A 23,978-nucleotide genomic window follows, 5' to 3' on the forward strand; every position below is an offset into this window, starting at 1 on the left:
GGGCTGGAGGCCCTTCCTCCCAGCTTCTCACCAGCTGCTCCCAGCCGCACCTTCCCACCCCCACCTTGGCTTCTGGCAGCCTTTTCCCAAAGCCTCCTGGAGCTGAGACTGGGGACCAGAAGATGGCATGTGACACTATGGACCAGAACTTCACGGTCCTTCGGAGACTAGTGGGGTCCTGCCCCTCCCCAGTCTCCTGGACCTACAGGAATCATCAACACGTGTCATAATCCATGACTGCACAAAAATAATTCTTTGCATTTTCTTTTCCAATAACAGCGGTGACCAGGCTGAGACTGCTGCTGGGTATGGGTGGGAAGTTGAGCTTCACCCAGGGGATGGAAGTGAGGAAGAAGAGGCCATCAAGATAGTGTATTTTAAGCAAAAACTAATTAACACTTTTTTCCCAAAAAAGCTGGGCTAATTAAATTATTACCAACCACACCCCACAGAGAACTCAGCTAGACATCTGCTCACTAAAAATGGACCCTTTTCCCCAGTTTCAATAAATCCAGCGCAAACGGAGAAAAACATCAGGAGGAAGAGTTTTTACCTGGGTGGGAGAGGGTGGGGAGGGAATTTTGAGCTTGTGAAAAGATATGTGATTCTTTCCATCATTTCCCAGAGAACGCGTTGCCAAGTGCCTGCTGGTTGCCCCAGCCTGTGATAACACAGAGGAGACCTGAGCAGAAGGGATGGGGGCTGTGCCTGGAACAGCCTGGCCACTGCTGCATTGCGGCTGGGAGGGGAGAACGGGGCCTCGGGGCTGTTTAGCACCTACTGCCTGTGGCTCTCTGTGGGAAGTTGGACTGAGAGCTGCCCTCAAGGCGGTTGTGACTTTGATGGAGAAGCAGCAGGAGAACTGCACGCTCATGGCAAGTGCACCACCCCCTTGACTCCCCTCGCCACACAGTCCCTGACTGACAGTCACAAGGGGATCAGACATCACACAGCAAGAGTGCAGCAGAAGGGAGTGCCCCACTTCTGATTTTTTGGCAGTGAGGGGCCTGAACCCACGTCTTCCTATAGGAGGGCACCCCAGGAAGGGCTCCCACCACCCTGCTGTGTCCCCTGTGCCCTCCGGCCCATACAGGTGTAAATTCTTAGAAGGCTTCATGGCTCTGAGGCAAGTTTCAGGGAAGTCTAGGAGACTCTTGGAGAGCTGCCAAGGTCGAAAGCACTGGCTGGGTAGGCAGCCTGCCTGGGCGTGAGCCCCAGCTCCACCTCTCACCCACTGGGAGACCTTGGGCATGTTATTTCCTCTCTCAGGCCTCAGTTTCCTCATCTGTGAAACAGAGGGAATGATAGTACCTGCTCGGCAGGTTATTATGAGGGCTAAACGAGTCAATATGCCCACAGGTTTAGCCAGCACTTGCACTGAGGGGTGAGTATGCCCATCAGGTTAAACAAGCAGGACTCAAGGGGACTGTGCTGTGCTGGGGAGGAGTAATTATTGAACAGCTTTATTGTTCCTTTTTCTGTGGCCCGCTTCTCCCTCTGTCCCTGGATGGAAATTTAGGCAAGCCTCACAACTCTTCCGGACTCTCTCAGGTTGTAAAAAGTCCAACAACCACTTTAAGTCACCCAGTCCATCTCGATTCTGTAATTTAAATGTATGGCTCCAATATAAATTCCAAAATGTCACACTCAGAATTGAGTCCCCGGGGTGCTGCTGTGGTCAGCATCTTTCCCTCCAGACTGGCAGGTATTTGTACCCTTCCCCTCACTGCACTTGTGTGGGCTCTTTCTCAGTCCCGCCTCCCCCTCCACGGTCTTTTTTGTTTCAGATCTGGGACACCCTCAGCTGTTTCCCTAGGTTCCCAGGGCCTGGGCCATTTCCATCGTGGGCAGTTGCCCACAGTTCCACGCCCAGCCTGTGACCCTCCAACTATGAGCACAGCGTCCTCTCTGCTGTGCCGCGGCTGGGGCTGTTCCCTCTGCTTGAAGTCTCCTCGCTCCCCATCCACCCCTCCTCCCCACCGGGCCGTGAGGCCCATGCTGGGCCCGACTCCCTGCTGTACAGCGGGGCCAGAGAGGGCCTCTGACTCACTGAGTGGTCTACAGAGAAAAGCTGGGCTCGACTGGGCCATCTGACGCCCTTCACACTCTATGGAGGAGGTTCTGGGGAGACATGTATTGTGAGGGGGAAGAGATAGGCAGGGGCCTGGAGTCCTGGAGAATTCCACATCTGTCAGGCCGGTCTCCACAGCCCTCTTCTTAGGGCCAAGCACCACCTTTCTGGAGGGGTGCTGTTATATTGCTGAGGGCCCTACAGTCCTTTCTCTACCCAGGCTGAGCGGAGGCTATAGGTGAAGGTGAGAGAGAACCACTTCAAGGTCACTGGGGCGAGGGGAGAAAAGGTTGACTCCCTGCTGCACGCTCCTGTCACCTGGCTGCTGCCCCCATGCTTGTCCTCTGTGCTGAGGCAGGAATGAGGGACGCCCATGGAACCGCCAGGACGGGGCCTCCCTCCAAATCTCACCCCACGAGCCCCTGGCCAGGGTTCTGCCTTTCAAGTCTGTCTCTGCCCTGCAGGCCAACTCAGGAATCACCCTCTTGGCAGGGCCAAAAGCAAAGCTGAGATTAGGGAAAGCAAGCAAGGACCCTGGGTTAAAACTTGAAGGAGGCACTCAACCTCAGGCTTGTGCTAAGGCAGGCCTGGCACCTGAGAGCGAGGCCTCCCTCACCAGGGCACTTGCTTGCTTCTCCCTAGTCCTGGCCCTAGCAGAAAGATATTTTTCTACCCAAAGCTCCCACAAAACTATGTACCCCAACAGCCCAAATTCCGGGGCTGAGACCCAACAGCTAGCCATGGTAAAGGTGAACAAACCCTTCTCTTGCAAAGGTTCCCCTCAGCCCATCTCACCCCAAAGCCCCCGCTGCTGACAAAGCCCTTGGTCATTGATGGGATGGTTGGCCATGGGCCGGCGCTGCTGGAATGTCACCTCTCTTCCCACCAAGACAGAGCCCCCTCACTAGAGCTCAGGGTGAGGAAAACAAAGGAAGGTATGGTTTCTTCCTCCCCCAGCTCCTCCCTTCCACTCCTGCAGTCTTAGCCAGAACTGCTCATTCATACCCCAGCACTGACAGCTGCTGCCGTTGGCAGACGAGTCTTCTGTTTAAGGATGGCTTCTTGAGTGACAAGGTTTTACATCAGCTCCATTTTTCCTCACCTGATTTAGAGACAAGCCTACATGAAAGAATATTTGGAAAGAACCTCGATTGTACTGCTTTCAAGTAATTGCTAACCTAGTACTAAATAAGTATCTCCGGGGGTCTATATCAAAGAAAAGATTAAAACTCATTTGCAATTAGCACAAGCTATTTACATACAAACGGTTGTACCACAGTCTAAAAAACACTTTTGCTCTTAAGTGGGTTAAACAAAAGCCTTCTGTTATTATTTTCTCAGCTCTGGCTGAACAACCCTTTTCTTCCAAGATTTTGATAGAAGTAAACTCACGTCAGTTCAGATACAACCTTTATGAATCTGGTTACGTGGGGTCACACTAGATGAGGTCAGAAGTACTGTGGGTGCCCCTCTTCCTACACACCCCTGTGCCGCGTGTCCTCCTTGAACTGGCACCCGCATTACTCCCAGCCCCTTGGCAGAGTGTGGCGCCAGGCATCCACCACTGGCAGCACCCAAGTGCCTGAGCGAGGACCGGTAAAGGGCCTTCAGAAACAGGTGGAGAAGCTCGGCCTGGGAAAAGGGAAACAGAGCCTGTGGGAAAGAAGGAGGTTTGGGACAGATGGGCTTTGAGAGTGAATGCCTTTTGAAATGAGGAAAGAGCATTTTAGCCCTAAATTTAACAAGGGAAGTTTGGGTAGTGGCACCTAGATGGTGGGGGAGGTGGTGTTGATTATGAGCTGGAAGGAAGATAAGACTGTATTTCTGGCCTAGGGGGTCTCAGTGGGACCTGGGAGTGAGGTGAGGATAGTGTGGTGATTAATTTTATGTGTCACTTTGGCCACTGGGTGCCCAGATTAAACATTATTTTGAGGTGTGTCTGTGAGAGCATTTCCAGGTAAGACTAGCACTGGACTCCGTGGACTCAGTCAAGTGGATCAGCCTCCCCAACATGATTGGGCCTCATCCCATCCACTGAGGGCCTGAATAGAACAAAATGTCAGAGGAAGGGAGAATTTGTCCCCTTTCTGCTGCCTGCTTGAGCTGGACATCGGTCTTCTCCTGCCCTTGGACTAAGACACCATCGGCTCCCCTGGTCTTTGGGCTTTTGGACTCAAACCAAGTTACGCCACCAGCTTTCCGGTCCTCCAGCTTGCAGATGGCAGGTTGTGGGACTTCTCTGCCTCCATAATCACAGAAGCTAATTCTTTCTGATGATAAATCTCCAGATAAATAGAGATATCTATATCTCTATCTATCTATCTATCTATCTATCTATCTATCTATCTATCTATCTATCTATCTATATCTATCTATCTATCTATCTATCTATCTATCTATCTATCTATCTATCTATCTATCTAATCTATCCATCCATCCATCCATCTATCTACCTATTGGTTCTGTTTCCCTGGGGAGCCCTGACTAACACAGACAGACTCTGTTCCTCCCTAACTTCCTGGGGGTCTTCATGGTGACAGTCTACACGGTCACCAACTACACAGAGGATGAGCCTGCATATTTTCTGAGAAGTCCCTTTCCTTCTGGGCACTGCAATAGGAAAGTGGGGATTAGGAAGGCTACATTTGTCCACGTAGGGGGCAGGACAAAATCCATGGAAAGAACCACTTCACCAGCCCCCAAAATAGCTCAGGCCTTTCCTCCTATGGGAACCCAAGGATAATGGGGGGTGGGGTCTATAAATAAAGACCCGAACTGGAAGGAGCCTAGTCTACTGTCCACATGTTTGCCATCAGAAACCCAGGGAAGGGCTGTGTCTTTCCCACATCCACATGCTGGTTAGCGGTAGGGCCAGGACTAGCGAGCCCTGATTCATGGATCAAGAGACATAGTTGGAAATATGTGGAAAGTGACAGACAGCATTCAGGATCATCTCACTTGAACAAAAACTGGAGATTTAAATATTCATTAACCTAATGTAAACTATGGACTTTAGTTAATAATAATGTATGGATTTTGGCTCATCAGTTGTAACCATGTACACACTGAGGCAAGATGCGACTAATAGAAGAAACTTGAGGGCTTGTGGTGAGAGAATATATAGGAACTCTGAACTTCCTGCTCATTTTCTGTAACCCTAAAACTGCTCTAAAAGTGAAGCCTGTTACTTTTATAAGTAGTTCATTAATATGGGTTCTGTTTGCAGTCTATGAGAGCAAGCCATCTTTCGGTTCACTGACCCACACACACCTAGAACAGGCTCTAGACGCTGCTGAGTGTGCGAGGTGCGCTCTTACAAAGGAATGAGAAACCCATGCCAACGGCCACAAAGCACAGGCCTGCTCCCCTGCAGGGAAGCCGAGGCGCCCTCCAGGTCAAAACACAGGGTAACGTTTGAAGATTGACTAAGAATGGGAAATTTTCCCTTTCAGGGACATAAAGTTTAGGAAGCAGGTTAATTAGAGGTTTGGTTCACAGCATAGGACAGACTCTTTGGAGGAGGGGAGGGGAAGGAATGAGAAGGGAAGCAGATGAAAGACGGGGAGGGAGGATGAGGTTTGGACAGACAGAGTCTGGAGAGGCTTTCTCCGGACACGCCCGGGTCTGCACAGAAATAAGCACCCTGCACGAATGAGGTGTAGTTAGCAATGCAGTTCATTTTTATTAGTTATAAATAAAGTACAAAAAATCCACCAAAAGTGAATCTAAGCATTTACACAATTCCTAATGTCTCCGCCTTTTCATTGATGCACTATTGCTTTAATATTCATAATAAATATTCTTCTAGCTTTCTGCTATAAAATAGTCTATGTAGCAAAATGTTGCACAGCACAACAGAACAGAACAGCAGGAGGATTACAAAAAGGACAATCAACACTGAAGATAATCCTTTCACTTACCAGGGGCAACCAAATTACCCCCTGGAGGGCCTGGTGCCGCTGGCTCCACAGCTGAGAAATGAGCTGCAGCCAAGGCCAGGGGTGGGGCTGGGGCAGGGGGCAGCTGGGGTGAGGAGGGGTGGGGGCACAGGCCAGCCAGGGCAAGGGGCCCCTTCCCACTTTGACCCTGCAGAGCAGCATAAGGCATGTCTGCCCAGGAGCCTTGCCAGGAGGGCAGTGTCTGCCAGGCCCAGCAGTGTGGTGGTCACGCGCCCCCTGGGCGACTCCGCAGGCCGTCTCCAAGAGAAGCAGAGCAAGGCTCCAGGGCGGAGGCAGAAAGGGAAGCTGGGCAGGCAGCAGGCAGGAAGCCCAGGGAACGAGACCCATAGTCCAGCCGGAGCCAAGTTGGGGCTTAGGAACCATGCACGGCCCAGCCACTTCTCCAAGCCTGGCCAGGCAGTGCGGCGGATTGGGCGTCTACTTCCTCCCCCATCAGCACCATCCCAGGGGGCCTCATGTGCAAGGTGGACTTCTCCACCAGGCAAGGCAGTGATGTCAAGAGGCAAAAGGAAAAGATGGGCTGGAAGGAAGGGGAAGGAGGAGAAGAGGGAAGAGGCAGACATGCAGAGAGCACAGGAGTGATCCTCCCACTCTGGGCCAGCCAGGGTCCGAGCCCGCTCAGAGGCTTCTTCTGGGGCCATGGACCTCCTCTCTCTCCTTTCAGCTCAAAGGCATCTGAGCTCACAGCTGCGCCAGGCCTTGAAGCCACTACTTCCCCAAACCCTCCCTGGCACTCCTCCTTGGGGCAGTGAGACTGGAGTCCCCACCCCCATCCTCCACAGCAGCCCCTGCCCACAGCCCCATGGAGCAATGGCAGAGAGTGAAAGAGGCGACACTAGGGAGGAGAAACCACGAGTCTAAAACCTGTATCCCAATCTGTCAAGGGTGATACCTCAGCAACAAAGCCTCCAAGAGATGATAAAATGGGGTGCCAATTCCAAACACTACCGCTTGGAGCTCACCCCATCTCCATAACTAACAAGACGTGGATCTCAGCTCACTCTCAAGGGACCGACAAACCTTGTGAAAGTACATGTCCCATGTCCAGGGATGAATCTACCTGTCCTGCCTCCCTGTCACCCCCAGGCTGCTGCATATAAAAGGACAAAAGCCCTCCGGATGCCTCCTTTGAGCAGATCCACTGGATACATTCTCAGTGTACTCTCTTCTCTCCTCTTTTCTTTCCTCTCCTTCCTTCCTTTCTTCTCTACAGAGAGGGTGAGATAGAACAGCATGGTGGTCTCCCATGAGATCTATATCATAGTATCTCTGAGTCTGAGGGACCCTAAAGGCCCCCCAGCTCACCTCCCCCTTCCCAGCCCAGAAAACTGGGACTCAGGGAAGCCAAGTGACTTGCTCAAGGTCACAGGGAAGTTGGCAATAGAGCTGGTCTGAAAACCAGAGCCTCCTAATCCCCAGTCCAGGGATCCTTCTAATAAATCAGGTTCCTGCTGGTCATGTCCAAAGGAAACAGTGTAGAACCAGAGAGATTTGGAGCCCAGGTGGAGAGAGTGACCTCCAGTGCCCCCAGACGGTCAGAGGATGGAGGCAAGGTGGGCTGAGGTTGTGGGAAGGGCGAGGGAAGAAGGAAAAACAGGTTAATGATAGGGGGTGAGGGGGGCAGGGGTAGCAAGTGAAAGGATTACCCCAGTCTGCTGACGAGTGCAAATTATATTCATATATGTGCTAAATACAGTCACTATATTGGAGTTTTTCACTAGATCACAGCATACAGAATCAAAGGTTTGCATTTCGTATGGAATGTATCCAAAGAGGCCAGCACCACAGTAGGACAGCTTGCAATCACACACCCTGATAGTTTGGACAAAATAAAGTTCGCAGAATTTTATTTAAATTTTTTTTTGTATTCGTAGTTGTCATCGTACCAATGCATGCAAAGCATTCCACTCCCAGAAACAACGCCAAAATGAGGTAATAGGAGTAATAAAAAAAATTAGTATCCTTTCTAAATAAATAAATTATAATTAAAAATGCAAAACAACTATAAAAATAATTAAATAAGAACCCACGATATCTACAAGTTAGTCATAAATTATGATTGTTAAATATAAGGCATTTAAACTCACAAAACCCTGTAAACTAGCAACGTGCCATGTTTTTTGTTTTTTGTGGTTTTTTTTTTTTCATTTTTGTTTTTCTATCAGCTGAAATCGCTCTAGCATTTGCTCTACGCGCGCAGGAGATGAAACACAAGGGGGGGACCTGACAGACGTTGCTACAGCCCCACGCGGGGAGTGTGTGTCCCGCCGGCTGGCGGGGGGCTTGGGGGATTTCTTCAGGAAAAAAAAAAAAATCTGGTGCTTTTTCTTCACCATTGAAAAAACTGTGCTTGTTCATTAGGCGTAAAGAGTTAAGAATACTTGCACGGAGGCTGGGAACATTTGCAGAAGAGGAGCTAGAGTCCTGCCACAGGTGGTGGGCAAGGGCTACAGGGCCCAAGGGGATCCGGGCGAGTGGAGAAGCCCGGTGCCCCCGCACTCTGCCCTTGCAGGCCGGGCTTGTGGCGTTGGTTTCGTGATTGGTGTCCTCAGTGGACCCCTGCGGCCAGGACTGCGCTGTGGCGAGGAGGCCCAACTTGATCCTGGGGCAGCTCTCGCCCCAGAAGGCACTCATGCGTCTCAGTCAAGAAGGGGTCTGAGTCCCTTGAGTTGAGCAGAAGGAGGAGGCCGGGGGTCTCCTCTCCTGGAGGTGGTGGGTGTGAGATGCTGAGGCCTGAGCCTGCCTCTTCTCCACTCTTGCCGGGCTCCCAGACAATGGGGGAGGGGGCCGTGAGGGAGCAGAAGCACAGACCCCCTGTCCTCTCTTCTCAGCTGGACAGCTGCCCCGTTGAAGGAGCTGGGAGGTGCCTGGGTCCAGGTCACCTCCTGTGCCCACCTGCAGGGTAAGAGGGCCCCAAAGAGATGGGGAGGGGAAGGAGGCTTTAGGCTCAACCTCCAAAGCCAGCGGAGGACCTCTTCCCTCCAGGTGGTCCCCACCCACCCCAGTCAGTGCCTAAAGTTAGCCTGGGGCACTCAGGGAGCCTGCAGGTAATTGGGAGGAAGAGGAGACGACATCCCACTCTCAGCCTCTAAAACAGATATTGGTGCCCACAGCAAGTCATTTCAATAGCTCAGTTGGCACACAGCTCTAATGACTTGAATGATGTGTTGATGTCAGGGAGGATCAGAGAATGTGAGTGTTGGAAGGAAATTTAGCAAGCATCCAATCCAACCTCCTCTGTTGCAGCTGAGGAAACCGAGGCCTGTAGATATGAAGGCAGGTTTCTAGCACTACCCACCTTGTCAGTGAAGAGCCAACAAACACTGGAGCCTAGGACGCCCGCTCTTGTCCCATCTGGCCTCCCCACTGACTCTACCTGCTAGCCTTACAAGCTGGCCTTAGAGAGAACAGGAGCCCAAGACTGAGGGGGGTGACCTTCCCTAGACCACCCTGGCTGCCTGTGGGTCAAAGCAGGGTAAGAATTCCCAACTCTCCGGGACAACTAGTAACCAGCTTTTCCCCAAAATCCTGACTCAGAAGTACTTTCCACACTGGTGGGTCTCCAGCCTTTAGCCCTAGAGACACTGTTCACACACTGGAATCACTGAAGGGGACAAGGTCATGTTCATTGCCATCAACCCTGAATTAGACTATTCACCATTTTGCACTAATCTTTGTGTCTCAGCTCCTTGGCTACAGTGTAATTTCCTCAGGCGGGGATATTGTCTTCTTTGCTATTGCCTGTCCCAGCACCTGAACTGGCAGGCACTCAGGAAAGATTGCTTTAGTCTAAGATCCTTGTGCAGCCCTCCCACCAGAAGCACCTCCCCCACTATCTGCCTGCAGGTGTCCAGAGCAGCCATCCCTCCACCTGACAGCTCCAATTGTGCTAGAAGGTTCCACCTCAAGCCAAAATCTGCCTCCCAGTCATTTTTACCCATTGGTTCTGGTTTTACCCTTTGTAGCAGCAGTGCAGACCTCCAATTTCCTAATCTTACAGAATTTCTTCATATATGTGATAAATATCCTGGCCCCCCTAGTCTTTTCTTATTGATATAAGGGTATTGCGACTGGGGGCGGGGGGCTTTGAAGGTAGTGCAAATGAAGGAGAGGAAGAGGGGAGGGGTAAAGGAAGAGAGCAGAATTCCAGCTGAGCTGGTGTTTTCTGCCTATAGATAAAGAAAGTTGGGTTGGGGTTGGTGGTTTTGGTGGAATTTGGTAGGTTTTCCTATATCTATCCCTCTGTTCTCCCATCTCTCTGCTCTCTTTGAGGTTCAGAAAAACGGCGGGGTAGTGCAGAAAGACACACTGTGTGGTGTCACCTGGAACTTCCAGGTCTGTCTCTCCTACCACCCCCATCCCTAAATCCTAAGGAGGTTCCCAGGAGAAAGCATAAATGTGTTGGGCTGATAGTATTAATCCTCACAACAGCTGGGTGAGGTAGAGGAAGTGGAAATGGAGAAACACTGTTGTTTCTCCCCACTCTAAGGAGAAGGAAACTGAGGCACAGAGAAAGAAAGGGACTTGCCCAAGGTTATCAAAGAGTCAGAGAAAGAGCCAGAGGCTAGGGACACAGTGCCTCCCAAACCCAGCCAACAGGATCTCATGGCCAGGGCCATCTCCAAGGGACTTCATCAAGATTTGAGTCATCCCTAAGGAAGCTCAAGTCTTCTTCAAGGTCCACAGGATTTGACCTCAGCCCTCAGTGTTAGCTGAGAGCATTTTGGCCAAGACCAAACATCCATCACCTATGCTAACTTACCTTCATCATCTGGTTATTTATTTATTTATTTATTTATTTATTTATTTTGCATAGGGAGGCAGTGGCCAAATTGCTTCTTTGTGACAGGGCATGAGCAGGCCGAAAGGAAGAAGTTGGCTTGAGCAGGGGCATCCTGGCTCTGAGGAATCTGTGACAATTTTAGTTGAAGGCTAGCCCCTCCCTGGTTCAGTGTGGAACTGGGGGGATGGCTGGAGCTAAGTAGATGGGCTCTGGAACTGGGGATCCCTCTCTCAAGACAGAATTCTCTTACCTACTCAAACTCTACCTTCCCAACCCTGCCGGAGACCCTCAGAGGCCCATCTAAGACCCCATCTGCTCCTTCCCTAGTCCTACCCTCTCTCAGACTCCCCCTTCCATGCTCCGTGCATTGTAAACATGAGAAAAACCAAAGCAAAGGGAAAAACCAAAACGGAAACCAAAACAAAGACACCCCCCCGCCCCACCTCCCAACCTGGGTGGAAAAAAGTATCTTTTTTTTTCATCGTAAACAGGATTTGGCTTTTTCTTTTTTCACTTTTGATTCCTTTTCCCTTTTCTCTCATAAAGACGGGAAGATTTGGGCTGTCGTTGGTTGGTTCGGTCAGGCACCAAAACAAGAAACTCAATGAGAAATATTTGGTGCGAATTCGGTAATAGCGACATGTCCACCACAAGATGACTAGAGCACCACACACAACATTTTTCTTAAGCTAACATGCTCTGGCTGCCATCCACAGAAATAGCTAGAGACCCCTACATGGTTTCTACGTGGCCGAGAGGTATATATACAATCCTTCAAAGGACAGGATTGAGGGGCCGGTCTGTCAGCTAGGCCTTCAGGATCACGGCTAGATTCTCAGCAGCGTGGGCCCCCCCTTCCCACCCCTGCTCCGGGCACGGCCAGCTCCCTCCCTCCCGCGCAGCGAGGCAGATAGGGACAGTCACCACTGTGGATGGGTAGGTCCTCCCCAACCCTTCCTTCCCTCAGACACTGATACCACCAACTCTTCTCTCCACAAAATGTGCCTGCAGGCTTTTCCTCTACGTCAAATGGCTCAGAAGGCAAAGTTTGGCTGCAAGGGCTATGGCCGTGGAGGGACCTGGTGAAGGAAAATGGGGTGTCCACTGGCTGATTCCTTCCTCAGCTGTCAGCTCCCAATTGTGTCTCAATGTCCACCCGGCAGATGGGGCATTTCTTGCTCATGGCGAGCCACTGGTCCACACACAGTTGGTGAAAAAGATGCATACATGGTAGGCGCCTGGAAGAGAGGGGGCGAATCAGAGGAATGGCTGAGGGGAAGGGGCCCAGGGCTGGGCCAGAAGCTGAGGGATAATGGCTACTCAAGGGGCCAGGAGACTCACACCCAGGACTACTAGGGGTCGGGCCATAGAGGGTCTTGGGAGTTCTATCATGGAGTGAGGCTGTGGCTGGGATGGGAAGTCACAGCAGGAAGGAGAGCCCCAAACTCCTCCTTCTGCACGAAGCCCTCAGTTCAGCCTGAGACAAAGCCATGACTGTCTTAGACCCATCCAGGCCAAGTATCAGGCTGTTCTCTTAAACTTAGTATCATCCACAGGCACCACACATCTAGAACGTTCCACACCCCACCTTCCTAGAACAACCACAAAGCCCACTGTGGCACACTTGGTGCGCGCGCGCACACACACACACACACAAGCAAGCCTTACCCCAACACACAGCACATGACTGGTCACCAATACCCACGAGGGAAGGGAGAGGGAATCCAAGAGGCCAGCTTCCTACCTCACATCTTCTCCATCTTCCAGCATAGACAGACAAATTGTGCATTTCTCATCTGTGTCTGACTCCTCCCCCTCTTCCTTCTTGCCCTTGCCATCCTGGGGTCTTCTCTATGAGAAGCAAAGGAGGAGCATTTGTTAGCTGGAGCAGACTCACCTGGTGGTCACTGTCTTTCATCCAGTCTTCCCCCTCCCTTGCAGCCTCTTCCCCCACCCCCCTCCTCCAGTGAGACAGTCTCTTTTTAGCGCCTAAGTAATATCCAGACTTCTCTATGCTCTTCCCAGACCCTTCTCCCTGCCTAATCTCCAACCCCTCCTCCTTGCTGCAGAATTCAGAGGGTTAAAAGCCAAGTGAACTTTATTATTGTTGTTCCAGTCAATTCATGCCCCAGGCATAAACTTTATACTGTCCTAGGAGCATAGAGTTTGGAAAGGAATTGAGTGCCAATGAATTAATCCTTGGCAAACAATGGCTGTGCATAAACAACTTTACCTTTTCTGTTCCCCTTATTCTGTCCACTCATCCTTACACCCTTTCCAACCTAGATCCCTGCCTCCAGGCTTCACTCATTCATCCATGTTTCCTTCCTTCCTTCTTTCTTTTTTTTTTCTTTAAATATTTTTATTGATTTCAGAGAGAGGAAGGGAGAGGAAAAGAGAGATAGAAACATTATTGAGAGAGTCATTGATCGGCTGCCTCCTGCACGCCCCCTACGGGGGATTGAGCCCACAACCCGGGCATGTGCCCTGACCTGGAATCAAACCATGACCTCCTGGTTCATGGGTCAACGTTCAACCACTGCACCACAACAGTCAGGCCCTTCCTTCTTTCTTTCTTTCCTTTCTTCCTTCCAGTTATGAATATCTATTCATTTTTCATCCATTACTAGATAAAGAAAAAAATCCTCAACCTGGTATTAACATCTGTAATTTGTACCACAGTTATTTTATATTGTTGGATATCTCTTCCTATCCAAAAAGTTCTTTTAAGATAGGCACTAGTTCCAACATGAGATTAGTCATGTAGGCACTCTGTTTATACTTTGACTTTAATTATTCTGTTTTAAATTCTATGATAATTATTTCAAAATAGTTAACGACTATGTGGGAAGTTTCAAGTTCTTCAATGGCACGGACCATAGCTCACTCTTCTTTAGGTATCACCCCACCCTTGGCCAAGTACAGGTACATCACTGATGCTTAATTCTGGGGAGGAAGGAATATAATCAGTGAATGTTTAAAAAATATATTAAAAAGTATGCCTACCTTTTATGTTCCCATCTCCATGCTGTGCTGTGAAACAGTCTGATAATACCCATGGGAAGAAAACTAGCCCTTCGGTCCCCTCTCCAGGAATAAGCAGACTTAGAGGTCATTTTGCAGAGAGAAAAATCTGGAGAGTCCCAAAATGAAGACACCCAGAGAATGACTATGACCTTGGGGCCAGGCCTAGATAGAACCACTCTGGTCCCTTGTCCCTGGTCCTAAGCTCTGGAGTTTCCTAGTCTGATTTTTCTGGAGAATACTATAACCTCACTGGAACATATAAGAATGCCCATGCCTTCTGCTCTAAGCCTCCCTGTGCCCTATACCCCACTGCAAACCCCACCAGGTGGTTGCAATAATTTCCCTCTTATCGAGAATCCAGAAAATCAGAATTACATTCTGAGTCCCATATAATTGTCATGGCTTTTGAGGATGAATGGAGTCATGATGACCTGCCTGCCTGAGAGCCTATTTGTGTTTGCTGGAGGAGTGGCCTCATTTTAATCAGTCCTGAGAAAAAAGAGAAGTTCAATAAAGGATACCATTAAGACTCAACCAACTATTTGCTTATTTTCTATTGTTTTTTCCACAATTGTTTTATGATTTCCTTTTCATAGTTAATAATTTTAACTTATTATTTATACCTTGTTTTACCACATCTAACCTATATTTCTTTAAACCATTCTCTTTTCAAAACTCTGTTTTAATCTTTTAGGTTTTCTGGTTTTTGTCTTTTCATTATCTATGCAAGTTTTATTTTAACTAACTTTTTTTCAGAATTTAATGAATTTAATATTTATTTTATCTCTGTTGCCCTTATTTCTCATTTTCATTAACATTCCTTTTCACTTTGATGTTACTGATTTCAGTTTTATATTGTTTTCATATCTTTTCCCAATTCTTACTCTTTATATATTTTTTATTTAATTATATATTTTTCTGTATTTTTCATTTTTATATCCTTACTATTTTAAAATACCGTTTTTTGTTTTATATGATTTTACTCTCAGTTTAAATTTTTAAAGTTTATTTTTACATTTCATGTGGGTCTTAAACTTTATCATTTCTCATTTTTAAATTATTCTTATTGCTTTTTTATAATATTTTTATTCCCATAATTCTCCCTTTATTCTCATAAATTTTTAACTCAACTCTTTATCTCATTGATTCAGTCCATTTTTCCTTTTCATCCTTTGTATGTGTTCTTTTCTGTCTTCTCAGGGCCTCTTGCAGTGAAGGCAGGTGGAGTGTGTGGCCCTGGCAGGAGCAAGCACACCCTGGTCAGAAGCTGCTCCAGGCTCCTGAACATGCCTCATTCCCTTCCATGTTCTTTTCCAATAACCTGAAGCTCTCTCTCCAGAGAATGATCATTTCCTCTTTTAGCACACTATCCATGTCTGACACATAGTAGATACTCAAATGTTGGTTGAAATCACTTATGGCTAAAGTCAGTGCTTCTACAAGGAGGTACACAGACCAAGATTCATGGTCTTTGATGTTGACCACATAGGCTTAGAACAAGTGAGCTTCCCATCCAGGGGAGAGCAGTTCACCATTGCTGAGCACTTACCACTTACGTGGCACTGTGCTGAGCTATGTAAGTGCACTGTCCACTGAATCCTCAGAGCACTCCACATGGTAGCTACTAACATATCATTCCCCCTTTAAATTCAAAAAGCCAGGGGAGGGGGCCAGAAAAGCCAACTAAGTTGCCCAGAGTTACACAGTTATAGGTGGTGGTTATTGACAGAATGTCTGTCTGCCCCTGCCTCCGCCACAATATTCAGATGTTAAATCCCTAACCCCCTATGTGATGATATTATGAGGGAGTCTTTAGGAAGTGATTAGGTTTAGATCAAGTCACTAAAATGAAGCCCAATGATGGGATTAGTGCCCTTATATGAGGAGAAAAAGACACCAGAGCTTCCTTTCTCCATATATGAGGATAAAGCAATAAGGCAGCCATCTGCAAGCCAGGAAGAGAGCCCTGGCCAAGAACCAAATCTGCCAGTGCCTTGATCTTGGCTTAAATGTCACCCAGTCAATGGCATGTTGTTATAGCTGCTCAAACTGACTGAGATAGTAGTAAAACTGAAATTCAAAACTGTCTGGTTCCAATACCTAAGTTCACAAACCCTGTATCCTAGGGCCTCGTGAGGAGGTGAAGATGGGCCCTGGCTTGACCACAATGAGTATGTTTCTGCTCTAAGTTTCTTAGTACTTGTCAAACCTTTAATTCTTAAATTTTAAAAAATTATTTATTCGTTTGTTTTCATATCAGACTTTATTTTTAGAGCAGTTTTAGTTTACATAAAAGTTGAGTAGAAAATACAGTGTTCCCATTTCCCTCTGCCTCTCAACACAATTTGCCTTATTATTGACATCTCTCATTAGTGTGATGCATTTGTTGCAACTGATGAACCAATGGTGATACACTATTATTAACTGAAGTCTGCTTGTTTACATTAGGGTTTACTTTTTGTGTTAAACAGCCTTATGGATTTTGACAAATGCATATTGTCATGTATCCACCATTAAAGTATCATACCAAATAGTTTCACTGTCATAAAAGTCCCCTGTGAATTACCTATTCATTCTTCCCTCCCTCTCTTGAAGCCTCTGGAAATAACTGATCTTTTTATTGTCTCTAGTTTTGCCTTTGAAATCATACAGTATGCAGCATTTTCAGGATGGCTTCTTTCGCTAAGTAATATGCATTTCAGGTTCCTTTGTGTCTTTTCATGGCTTAATAGCTCATTTCTTTTTTACATGGGATATTCCATTGTATGGATATACCACAGTTTGTTTATCCATTCACTTATTGAGGGACATCTTAGTTGCTTCCAGTTTTTTTTAATTTAATTTTTAAAATTTTTCACTCAGATTCCTGACCTCTAATCCTACCTCACATTCCTGGTGATAACTCTGGGAAGTCCACCTCTGTAGGCTTAGGATAAAGCCTGTGAATCTGTTGCTTTAAAAGCTCCCCCATATGATCCTGATGCTCAGTGAGAACTGGAAATGTTGCTCTGAAGCCTCAGTTGCCCATTCGTCTACATATGAGACTAGAGTTGGAATTCTTTTCTAAGGCAAGTCTTAGCCTTCAGTGCAGGTGCTTCCTTGCTCAGCCACTCAGATACTAACATTCATTTCCCTGTGCACCTTCCCAATATACCCACTCACAAGTCCACATGTGCACACATACCCATCCCCTTCCCTACTGATGAGAGGCCACCATCTCCCCTCCTGGTCACACCTGACAGAGGCAAAGGGGAAGATCCCGGGACGGTATCGCAGCTTCAGAGCATCTAACCAGAACAAAGGCGTCTAGATTTTGGACTGTGCCCTCTGTGAACAACCAGGCCAAGGTCAACTAGATAACCTCTGCCCCCCTCCTCCCACCCTCAGCCCTACTATGCAGGCTGGCCTACTGGCTGACTCACCTTCTTGTACTTGTGGGGGAAGGTGAACCTTTCAATGGTGTTCTGTACAGCTCCCCGAGTCACATTTCCCAGCCTGTCCTCGAGCTGCAGAAGCTCCTGCAAAGAGAAAAATGTGGACGTGTGCACTCGTCTGCAAAGGCACGTGTACACACGTGATAAGGCACAGAGGCACTGAGAGGTGTTAGCAGGCGGCGCTCACACTGCCATCGAGAACTTGTCTGAAAGAATGAAATACCTCTACTCGCTCTCTCTCTTTCTCCCTCTTCCTCTCAACCCTCAGGCCCCTCTTACCCCACTCGTGTCCTACCCACCAGCAGGGTAAAAGGAGAGAGGGCATGATAAATGGCAATGATGAATGGCAATGGCTTCTCCGCCAACCCGCTGGAGCCGGGCTGGCAGGAGGGCTCCCAGGCAGAGGGGGGGCATACCTCGTAGCTCTCCCTCACGGCAGAGGTGTGTCTGCTGGGGTTCAGTCCTTGGAGGGCGAGGAAGTGAAGCTGAGGGTAAGGGTAGTTTCGGATTTCATGGACGACCTGTTGGGGAGGAAATGCCTCAGGTAGGACTCAAGGCTTCATGATCCCAGCTTCCCCCTCCTCCTCCCATTACCACCAATCTGCACACCCTAAGAAACTGTGGACGGAAGTGCCATTGTTCCTGCTCCTGGTCTCCCTCACCTCCTCAAGAACCAAGCCTGCACTGGACCAGCCCCAGAAAGAAAAACAAAATCAATAAAGTAACAGCTAGCCTGATGGGGCATTTATTTCATGCCAGGCACTGCCCTTCACATAACTAACAAATGTAATGATTTGTAATGTGGGTGCAATTACTATCCTCGTTTTACTGATAGGGTTAATACGACACAGAAGTAAGCGGCCCAAGTTATGCAGCTGAGTGGCGCAGAGCTGCCATTTCAAACACAGGCAGTTGGGGGGCAGAGGCAATTCCCTTCCCCTCGACTCCACACTGTCCGACCAGGGTGGGGCAAGAAAGGGCACAACATTGAAGGGGGCAACAAAGGACTTAGTAACCAAGACCAAAAATATTTTCATGCGATATTTTTTTAAATCAAAATTAATGTAAGGTATCCGTAATGAACAAAATGTCAAATTTTTCAATAAAGAGAGGATCTGCCCCTGTACTTGCCTGGGGCTGCCTTACCCACCCTGCCCTGGCCCAGGTGGGGGTCAGAGGGCCAGGTGTCAGCTTAGCTCCTCATCTCACTCAGTGCGTGATTCTGGCCTGTTACTTAATTTCTCTATGCCTCAGTTTGCCAACTTGTAAAATAGGGATATTACCCTTTCGTGTGGGGTTCTTGAGAGGCTTAAAGGAAATAATTCATGTAAAGTGCTTAGAACAGTGCCTGGTATGCAGTAAGTGCTCAATAAATGTTAGCTTTTATTCTCAGGAAATGGTGCTTTATAACACGAACCATAGGGCCTCAGAGCTAAAGAGACTAACTGCCAAGATTACTGGCCCACGCCCCCAATTTTACAGATCAGGAGACTGAAGTGCTGAACGGTGGAGGCAGAGGCAAGTGCAGGCCAACTGGAACTGTGCTTTGGGCCAGCAACGTGAAGAAGCTGCCTGGGACTAAGAAGATTTTCAGTCTTTTGCTACTTTATTATTGTTATTATTATTATTATTTGCTACTTTTAATGGAACATCTTCACCTTTATTCCATGCAGCTTGCCATGCCCCTGAACCCAACCTGATCCTTTTGCAGTGTCAGCACCCTGCAGTGAAGGGAAGCCCAGCCCCCTGCTGAAAGCTGACTGGATCAGCAGGCCAGGCCCAAGGGCCACCTCTGGGTCTCTTCTGTTCCTTACATCAGTCCTGTGAGATGAGCCAGGTAGGTGTTTTCACCCCATTTCACAGGTAAGTAAAACTAATGCCTAGAGAGGTACTGACCCTGAGAAATTCACTAAGTGTGGTCATACAAGTTCCAGGGACCTCCCTGCCTGCTCTTAGCCCTGAGCCTTTCCCCACAGTCCACACCTTCCACCTTCCCACTCAGTCCTTTCAGCAGCACGAGCTTCTAGTCCAACAGTTGCCCTCAAGCCAGAGTGGGAATAGGGTTGGGGGGGAGGGGAGCAGTTGGCCTGCCTGGGAGCAGGACACAGGGAGCAGGATACACAGAGGAAGACACAGGGAGTTGGACACGGGACTCAGGGAGCAGGACACACAGAGCAGGACACATGGAGGACACAGGAAGCAGGACACAAGGGATCTGCAGGCCTCAGCCCACCATGTCCCCCAACAGGCAACAGGAGTCAGCTTCCTGGCAGAGCCCCTCGCTCACCATCTGCGTGGAGGAGGAGTTCCTGGGAAAATGGTGCATTCGAGGCGTCGCTAGGTAATGCTGATAGTGCTGAGGGATGGGCCGCACCTGGAACTGAGCAGGACTCAAGCCGGCGTCCACACTGAGATCCCTGCAAGGACACAGCCACAGTGAGCCACAGGTGGGTGACTCAGCCGCCAGGTTACAGAAGGAACTTCAGACATCAAGCCGTCACAAACTGCCAGAGCTGTAAGAAACTAGACCTCAGCTTACCCGGCCCCTTTCTTTACAGAGATGAAAATGAGACTCAGAGAAGAAAAGGGTTCTGCAAAGTCTGCAGAGGCTAAGACAGTCACAACCTCATACAACTTCTTGAAACTAGTGCACCTAAGCACCCTCCCAGGACACAGCCCACCCCAAGAGAAATGCTAAGAGAAAAATGCAAATATGACTGGTTGGAGTTTTGGAGCAAAGACAAGGTGGAGGGGGAGGCAGAGGCCTGGAGAAAACAAAAGGAACTCGACACCTGTGAGGACAAGTTATCCTGGACCATACCCACCACCTCACTCCTAAAAGTATAGGAAATTTTATTTTACTTAAAAATTGATCCGTGAATGCAACTGAAGAGGAACCAGGGCTCCTTCGAAAAATGACTAATTTGGGGCCTAGAGAATGAAATGTGAAAAATGAGATTGAATGAAATATTTTGTCATAACTGAAAACTGCACCAGGGTCATGTCAAAACTATCCTGAAGGGGTTGCAACAGGCCAGAGTTTGGACAATTTGCATGTCAACGAGCGTAACTGCAATAGATTGAAACACGTCAAACAGGTACAAATCCAAGAGAGTGAGATGATGCTAAAGAAAATTGGTTCCTTTGAAGGATGGTAGGGAACTAACTCCTCATTTTGAAAACTAGTAAATAAAGGGGGGAAACCAAGCATTTATCTTGCCTTTCTTCTGTTAACTATACTTCAGGGTAACCAAGTAGTTGATGAAGGGGAATTTCTCTTTATAAAAGTTTTCTAGCTAATAAATGAGTACGGAATGATTGAATTATCTGTCTCCTTTTTGTATACCCTAAAGAAATAAAGGATCTTGCAGGCAAAGATCATCAATTGCTACTAACATCTCAAAAGGAGAGACAACCAGCTTCCTGCTGGAAAAAAACGCCACCACCTTTAAAGTTATTTTTTCCAAAAAATAAGAGCTAAACCTGAATCTGCTCAAGTCTTGATTTAAGTGCCAGTGTTTGGGGAACATAGGAAACTGAGGAACATTGTAAGTGATAGCACCAGAGTGTGACCAGCAAAATCCAGATAAGAGGAGCTGCAGAAAAAGTACCTGATGTCTTCAATATATTACATATGGTATTAAAGGAATTTCTGCTTCCAGCCATGATAAATATATAATATAATGTACATATTCCTGTATTTTCTATATATATTAGCCTGGATCCTTGGAGTAATTCCTGATGAGTATGTCCTTTGGGAAATAAGTTAAACTCTTTTTTTCTTAAACATCAATCTGAACTTTGTCTTCTGCTGTCAATGGCCTTGGAGTGTGGAGTAGTCTGGCTGCGCCACTGAACCTTATGTACTTCGCACAGAGCTTGCTCCAAAAGTGAGAGTCAGGCAGCTTTGCTGAGGCAGAGCTGCCTGCAGGGGAAGGAGAGGAGGAGGTTCTTGTCCTGCACACACCACCCGTCCCAGATCCAGGTGCCTGGAGGCCTCCGCTTGGGCAGGGCTAGGCTTGGGTGGTGGCGCAGGGTGCTGTCTGCACTGGGGGTCAGAGTTGGGACTGCAAAGCCAGGACTAAGTCATAAAGGGAGCATGCTGAGGATGGAGACACTGGAGCAGTGGCTCAAGGTCAGGGTCAGGTTATCGCGTCTGGGCCAGAAAGGGAGCATGCGTCCTGGTTGAGAGAAGCTGCTTGGGTAGAATTAAAATATCCTAAAGAGGGAAAAGCCTGGGGCTGGAAAAGGGCATTTGTAGTGTCTTAATTCCTGAAATTATTTAGGACAGAATTCAGTGGTTTCTGATGGTTCTCTTAAAGGAAAGGGGGTGGGAGGGCGTTGCAGACACACTCTCCCCACCTCCTCCCTCCCACGGCTCCTCGGCTCCTTGAAGAGGGTGAGAGGAGCCCCTCCTATCATTCATTTCCTGCCATCTCATTTCCAGACTGTGCTTCTCCTGGCAGAAGATGCCTCCCTGGAAAACAGGGGCAGGATGCCATTGGCATGATCACAGTGACAAAAGGCCCCTTGTCACAGGAGGCTGGCCCTTGCTGGAGCAGAGCTAATTACAAGGGAGGAGAAACGGTTGCCTCCTCCTCTGGAAAGGGCTAACTACTTGGGAAGTGGGGACAGAAATGGGAGGAAGGGCCCAGGAGTGGGCTCCAGTGGGATCAGGACAGGGGCCTCCCAGCATCCCCTGCTGGGGCACGGACCAGCGTCTGGGGCCTCAGTCTTCACGTTTCTCCAACAAGCAGGGGCCAGGAATGCAGAGTGATTGAAATGAATGAGAAAGGTGAGGAGATTTGGCTAAATAAAGAAAGTAGCCAAGGCCAATGCCTGCACTGCTCCTCCTGACATCTCTCCAGGACAATTCTCACCTGTGTCACCTGTCCAGTCCCATTTGCCACGTTGGAGCCCATGTGTTTATTCAGATCTTTTAGCTGTATGCAAGGGCCCTGGGTACCCCATGTGGGCTGGATTGAATTAAACTGGATTGACTTGATGCTGAGGGACAGAATTCAATCCAAACTGCAATTAAATCTTCCTGATTTGAATCTGCTAATTAGAAAAAGCTGGGCTGAAGTCAGCCGCCATGCACTCTATCTTTAAAGGGAGTGTTCAATTTAACAGAGTGTACCGGAGAGCCAGCAGGGGCTAGGGACATCAGAACGTGTCAAAACAACTGTTTCCTGTGCTTGGAAGCACCATTCTCTTTCCATCAACCAGAACAGCCTTTTGAATCATGCCTAGGTGTCCTGTCCTAGGTCGCCCCCAAAGCAAACCTTGGCTAAGCCAATCTGTGTGACTAAATGGCTGAGAAATGACACAACTGCACTGCTATTTTGCTTAATAGTCCTCCTTCTCGTTGAGGTTTTTCTGGGGTTTTGTATGTTTGTTTCTACATTTAAAAAAAAAAAAGTATTTGACCTCAAAGTTGCAAGAACAGCACAGAGAATTCCTGGATACCCTTCACCCAGATTCACCAAGTGTTAACATTTTTCTATTCTACTGCATTTTTCTCCCCCGCACTCCCTGCATACATACATACATATATACACACACACTTCTCCATGAATTTTTTTCTGAACTATTTAGAAATAAATTGGGCCCAGCTGGCATGGCTCAGTGGTTGAGCACCGACCTAGGAGGTCACAGTTCGATTCCCGACCAAGGCACATGCCTGAGCTGCAGGCTCGATCCCCAGTAGGGGGCGTGCAGGAGGCAGCTGATCAATGACTCTCATCATTGATGTTCCTGTCTCTCTCTCCCTTCTTCTCTCTGAAATCAATAAAAACATATTTTTTAAAAATAATAAACTAAAAATAAAAATAAGTTGCAGGCATGATGCCCTTTAGCTCTAACTACTTCAGGGAACTGTATGTCTTTTTCAAGTGTTTGGGTGTTCAGGTCCAACTGGAGTTTAGATCAACCCTCTCCTCAGCTAAAATCAGTCTGGTGGGACTGAGAATCTAAAACCAAGCAACACTACATCCTAGGTCAACAAAGACCTCCGTCCCAAATGCAGGAGATTGCAGGAAGACTTCACAGTGGCCCAGTGCCAACACCACCCTCAACCTCTCTCCCCAGCATCTTCCGAGTCCTTGCCTCCAATATGGCCGGCTCTGCCTCCTTACTGGCATGCCCTGGCTCTTCCCTGTGGATTCCTTGAGGTTCACTCTTTCCAGGAAGCCTTTCCTTACTACCCTAGCTCCTGAGACTCTTCTTTCTGCCTTCTTCCCAAGGACCACTGGTTTCTAGCCCTCACTGAGCTTGGGAAATATTTTGTATCTCTGTCCCCATCTCCCCAGCAGAAGCAGGAGCACTGAGCCCCAGTCTGGGCACATGGGAACCCAGCCACATCTGAGGTCATTGCCAGACCCAGGCCCAGTAGGGGGCCATCTGGCCCTGAGGGTGACTGGAGACAGGGGCAAAGGCTGGGGCTTGAAGACCAGGCCTCCTGCACCATTCAAGTGAAGGAAACAGAAACTCCATGGATCAGGCAAGACCCTCTACCCACCATCCCTCTCCCAGGGACCCCAAAGACTCACCAGTCAGTGCCCTCAGCCAAATACCTGGGCTGAGGTGTCTGGAGTTGGTGGCCGAAGTCAAAGCTGGGGTGGAGTCGATGGGGATGGACAGACACTCGCTCCTGACTCCGCCTGCACCAGAAGGGAAGAAGGGCCCGTGGCGTCAGCGCTGCC

General features: G+C 48.4%; 1 protein-coding gene across 1 annotated transcript in view; it reads right to left on the reverse strand.

Annotated features, from left to right (window-relative positions):
• Positions 1 to 5,735: 5,735 nt before the first annotated feature.
• ARK2C (arkadia (RNF111) C-terminal like ring finger ubiquitin ligase 2C) overlaps positions 5,736 to 23,978 on the reverse strand; it is an 89,789-nt gene continuing 71,546 nt past the window's right edge. Inside the window, exons 3-8 of the mRNA XM_081150179.1 lie at positions 23,826 to 23,936; positions 19,562 to 19,691; positions 17,691 to 17,795; positions 17,263 to 17,358; positions 12,558 to 12,664; positions 5,736 to 12,051 (exon numbers count right to left, since the gene is read on the reverse strand). Coding sequence (XP_081006305.1) covers positions 11,934 to 12,051; positions 12,558 to 12,664; positions 17,263 to 17,358; positions 17,691 to 17,795; positions 19,562 to 19,691; positions 23,826 to 23,936 — 667 coding nt within the window. The 3' untranslated portion in view covers positions 5,736 to 11,933. The remainder of the gene's footprint in view (positions 12,052 to 12,557; positions 12,665 to 17,262; positions 17,359 to 17,690; positions 17,796 to 19,561; positions 19,692 to 23,825; positions 23,937 to 23,978) is intronic.

This window comes from Miniopterus schreibersii (assembly GCF_964146895.1).
Source record: "Miniopterus schreibersii genome assembly, chromosome: 10".
Classification (NCBI taxonomy): Eukaryota; Metazoa; Chordata; class Mammalia; order Chiroptera; family Miniopteridae; genus Miniopterus; species Miniopterus schreibersii.